At 57.0% G+C, this 5047-nt stretch overlaps 1 protein-coding gene across 1 annotated transcript in view; it reads right to left on the bottom strand.

The window, feature by feature from the left end:
* Positions 1-434: 434 nt before the first annotated feature.
* LOC104159417 (relaxin receptor 1-like) overlaps positions 435-5047 on the bottom strand; it is a gene marked incomplete at its 5' end in the record, with an annotated part of 13635 nt that continues 9022 nt past the window's right edge. The window contains 8 exons of the mRNA XM_009697316.1: positions 435-622; positions 963-1178; positions 1483-1893; positions 2276-2505; positions 4008-4079; positions 4176-4247; positions 4541-4624; positions 4821-4892. Coding sequence (XP_009695618.1) covers positions 435-622; positions 963-1178; positions 1483-1893; positions 2276-2505; positions 4008-4079; positions 4176-4247; positions 4541-4624; positions 4821-4892 — 1345 coding nt within the window. The remainder of the gene's footprint in view (positions 623-962; positions 1179-1482; positions 1894-2275; positions 2506-4007; positions 4080-4175; positions 4248-4540; positions 4625-4820; positions 4893-5047) is intronic.

Below are 5047 nucleotides of genomic sequence, written 5' to 3'. Positions count from 1 at the left end.
TTTATATATATATAAAAATATAACTAACATTTGAGGGAGTGATTTTTCTCCTAATATTTTTTTACATGTTTCTTTTTTTCTATCTATAAATACTTGTACAGTTGGAATATTAATATATAACTCTGGCGGTAGAGCTCAGCGCCAGGTGATGCTCACTTAAAAGACGTGTATTTTGTATTTAAGGGACTTTTGTTCTGTATCATATGCAACTGCAGGAGATTGTTTGACTTGGATCGGGGCTGCCTTTCCCATCCGTGTAATTAATAAAGTACTAATGGTATCTGCTAGCTGATGAGGAATCCTTCATGCCGACTGATTCTCCAAAACAGGAGCATCCCGGAGCTGAGCAATGCGCTTTCTTGTGGGGCTGTGGAGCTGGAGGCAGTGCCTGGCTGGCTGGGGAGCCACGGGCATCCTTGTGCCGCTGGAAAGGGTCAAGCGGTGCTGGCCTGCGGCATCACCAGGGTAAAGCTCCTGGGGGAGTCGTGCAGCTCCAGCCGCTTGATCTGCAGACAGCCCTTCACCTTCTCCTGGAAGGAGGCGGTGGTGATGGTGTAGAGGATGGGATTCAGGGCACTGTTGATGGGCAGGATGAAGATGACCACCCAAGAGGTGATGGTGCCTGTGCCAACAAGGACACAACATTAGGCAGCCGAGGTGGAGGCTGCTCGGGGCGGGTAACCCACCCGCTCCAGCCCATGCAGCGAAGAGGGCGATGCTGTTCATGGGCTCGTGGCTGGAAGGGCAGCCTCCCACAGGGGGGTCATGACTGCTGCTCCCTGGGGAGAGGCAGGGTCCCAGGGAAACCTGTAACGCTGTCTGTCTCTTGCAGCCCGGGCCTGGGTGAGGAGAGCTCCAAACTCGGCGGCACCTTTGTTAAGGGACCCCCAAGGCAGGGACGCACAGTGGGCAGCAGCTGGGCTGGGCTCTGCTTCAGGGCCTTGCAGGGAATGGGGGTTCACCTGGTATTTCCACCTGCAGCAGGGAGAGCAGCTTGAGGAGGAAGATGGGTATCCAGCAGAGAGCATCTGTGAAGACGATGAAGAAGAACCGCTTTGCAATGGCGACTTCCCGGGAGCAGATGCTTCTCTCCGCTGTTTTGGATGCAGTGATGTGGAGGGAGTAGAACATGCCGGAGTAGGCGAAGACGATGGTGATGAAGGCTGCGAGATTCAAGCCTGGAAAGGAAGAAATCTCTCTCTGAGCATAGCCAAAGTGCAAACCTCGTGAGCCGGGATCGCTGGCATGGCTGAGAGCAGCAGGACTACTCCTGCCTTATCACTGGAGGGGGCAGAGACATCTGGGCAGCCCTGGCTGGTCCTGCATCCAGCCTCTGCCAGCGATGCCCGTGCCCAGACGTCCCACTAACGGGGTGGTGTGGGCTCTCATGGCTCTGGGAGTGGAGAGCTGGGCTGAGCTCCCACCAGGGGAACCCATCCTGCCCCATATCGTCCCTGTCCCCAGGTCCCGAGGTAGCCTTACCCAGGTAGATGGTGGTGGAGTAGCCCCGGGCACTGGGCCGCTCGCCCAGGTCAGACTGCAGCGGGAAGCACACCCCGTTCCTCCCGTAGTAGTTCCCAAAGGACTCCTTACACCACAGGGGAACGATGCTGAGGGAGAAGCCCAGAAGCCAGATGGCCACTAGCACCGAGATGGTCTGCTTCTTGCCAGCTCTGTGGTGGCTGAACGGGAAAACGATGGAGAAGTACTTCTCCAGGGTCATGTAGGTCAGCAGCAGGACTGACACCTCGGAGGACAGCATGGCCAGGCTGCCCACCAGCTGGCACTGGAGGCTGCCCATCCAGCCCTGGGCATGCTTGTTGTATTCGCCCGAGTACTTGAGGTCGAAGGCTCCGATGACGAAGAGGTAGATGCCCATCAGGCCGTCTGCACCTGGGTGGGAGACAATGCACAGCAAGAAAAAAACACCAGTGGGCATATGCAGACCTTTGCATTAACGTCCTGGCCATAAAACCATCACAGAGCTGGGCAGCCTTTGGCTTTATGTGTGTGTATACATTGAAAAGAGCTGCCTGCTGGTGTCTGTGAGTGCAGCCTGAGGGCAGGAGGCGAGATGCCCCCGGCACAGAGGGATGCCCGGAAAGCCATCTGACATCAGTACAAAGGGAAAGATGGCAGCAAATGGGCCCCAGCTGCACTGGGGAGGGCTGGCAGCAGCTAGATGGGTCCTGGGGAGGTGTTGGGGGGCAGCTCATCCACCCCGGTTCCCTCTGCACCCCCTGGCTGGTCCCTGTCCCTCTGCCACCCAGCTCACAGCACAGGGACTTGATGGCCATGGTGTGCTGGCTGTTCTCTGTGACCATGAAGGACCGCATGCAGATGACGAAGAGGTTGCCGAAGCAGATGAGGCAGGCGATGACCCAGACGGAGATGCGCAGGATGATGTTGGCGAGGAGGTTCTCGAAGGAGGAGATGCCATCGGTGTTGGGCTTGCAGCTGCGCACGTGGGGCACATAGCTGCAGTACTGGAACTTCTTGAAGTAGCTGTTGGGGCGGGGATGGGGGGGAAGAAGGTTTCCTGGCTGCCACCGGGACCAGGAGCAAACATGGCCTGGTCTGCACAGCCCCCCTGCCCCACACCCCACACTCTGCCTGCCTGCACTGGCTCCCTCCAGCCCCTCGACCTCATTTTTCCTTGCCTGGGCGGAGAAGAGCCCCCACCTCACCAAGCCCTGAGCCTAGGGGCTTACATAGAGCAGGGGAAGAGAGATGGGGAGGTCAGGGGGAGGAAGGAGGCAGCGGCAGCACGGGGTGGGAGCGGGGACAGGGCGATGCCAGAGCACAGCCGTCCCTGCGACAGCACCCGGGGCCAGGATTTGCAGGGGACACGGAGCCAAGCGAGGGAGGGGGGTCCCTGTTTGCGCAGTAGTGCGACTGGTTTCAGACGCTAAATCAGCAACACCCCGAAGCCTTTGCAAAACCAGCTGGAAGCACCCCAGCGCCTTTTGGATCATGTACCACAGCCACGCTCTTAAATCTGCCGCTCTTCAGCACCGTCAACTGATAAATACAAGAGTGTTTTCTTCCAACCCATGAGTCTCACAAACTAACACTTAAAAAAAATCAATCCCTTATGCCAACCCTTCAAGTTCCATTAACAGGGATTCACATTTCTTCCTCTGCCTATTCATCTGAAAGAATCTTTTCAAGCCTTATAAAAGCCAACCCATATAAGCTTAGTGAGACTCTACATTAGAAAATGACTACAAAACTGCAATGCGAGGCTGATTTCTGCTTCATTATAGATAAAAGGAGAGAAAATGATTGCTTATTAGCAAGTCAGGTAGAAAATGTACCGTATTCATAGTGCAAACAGACCAATTACGGAAAGGAAGATGTACAGTTGTCTTTCATTACGGGTACTTTAAAATGTGCGTCTGAGAAAATTGATGATTCTTTTTCTCCTTCCGAAGAGAAGCTGAGGCACCCACCACTGGCTGCATGGCCCAGCATCCACCCTGGGCGCAATGCTGGACCAGCCTGGCTGGCTGTCTAGCTCTGGGCTCGTTAGCCCAGACCCAAGCAAAAGGAGCTCTAACAGGATTACTTAACCACAGCCTTCCGCGCACAGCTTAGCACCACTGCCTGCCTTGGCTGACAGGTCTACCTGGCCCACATCGCTCTGCAATGTGCACTTTCAGACATGCAACTCACTCTTTGCATTGCCCACGCACCCAGATCGGACACCCGCCACTCGGCAAACTGCTCCTTTCGCATCGGCGAAATGCTCCCCTCACCCTAAATAAGCCTCAGCTAGGTCAGACCCTCTTTGCCCCCAGGAGATTTAAGCAGTATCGACATGCTCAGGGGCTTCCAGTGGGCTGAAACAACTTGCTCAGGAGTATAAGAGTGAGCAAGTTTCCCTCCCTGCACCCAGCACCCCCAGACATGGGTGCTGGGGCAGCAGCAGCCGCCCGCTCACCCCCGCCACTCACATGTGGGGGTCCGGAGACCGCAGCATCCGCCCCCTCCCCCCCGCCACTCACATGTGGGAGAGGTTGGTCAGCTTCTGGAAGGTCAGGTTGTGAATGTTGGGGATCTCCAACCCTTCCAAGCTCCTGCGAAAGGAAATCAGTGCAGGGGATACAGGGCTGGGTTTGGGGCTGCCGCAGGTGGGGGCAGCACTGTAGGGTCGGGGCCGTTGTGGGGCTCACAGAGACTGTAGCTGGGGCAGGCTCTCAAACTGGCTGGGAAAGATCTCTTTCAAGGGATTGTACGAAATATTCCTGAAAAGAGATGAGCTTTTGGTATTTTTCCTACCTGGAAGCTATCAGAGTAGCTGGAAGCAAGAGCAAAGGGCTGTCTTTCTATGGCTTCCCCCTCTGCCCTGGGATGGGTCCGCAGCCCTGAAGAGGAGGGTCTGGGATGGCACCAGGCTGTGGGAGGGAGCCCATCCTGCCAGGGCTACCATGGCTCCGGTGGGCAAACAGCCTGCACAGCAAGGACACCCACCCAGCAGGGTGCTGGGGGGGGCAGGGGTCCTGCAGGGCCCCCATCACTTGCGGGAGGACAGGAGCACCCCAGTACTCCCAGCTGCTGGAGCTCAGCCAGGCCGTTAAATAGCGAGGGGGGGAGCTGCTCTAGTTTGTTGGATGACAGGTCGCTGTGCAAAGGAGAGCAGTGTTTGAGAAGCAGTTGAGGGCACCAAGCCTTGCACCCAGGGGTGCTGAGCAGCAATGTGCTCTGGGCAGGGGGGTAGAGTGGGGTCCTGAGCAAGGCCCCCCCTCCACCCCTGCTCCAGCACAGCCCCTGCCTGTGGGAGAAGTGGGGTTCAGGGCAGGTGATGCCTGGAAACTTACAGCTCCACCAGCCTGGTCAGCCTGGAAAACGTCCCAGCTTGGATCCACCTGAGCTTGTTTCTGCGCAGGATCCTGGAGAAGAAGGAAGGGGAGAGAGCACGTGGGTACAGCACAGCACCACGCACCCTCCAGGAGCATCCTCCGACCTCCGGACTGGCCGTGAGCAGCCGGAGGGGCTGGTGCTGCGTGGGGCTCACCTGTGGGGGGCACCCCGCCCTGCCAAATCC

This window comes from Cariama cristata, unplaced genomic scaffold (assembly GCF_000690535.1).
Source record: "Cariama cristata isolate BGI_N322 unplaced genomic scaffold, ASM69053v1 scaffold8593, whole genome shotgun sequence".
Classification (NCBI taxonomy): Eukaryota; Metazoa; Chordata; class Aves; order Cariamiformes; family Cariamidae; genus Cariama; species Cariama cristata.
This window is presented reverse-complemented; position numbering and strand designations above follow the sequence as displayed.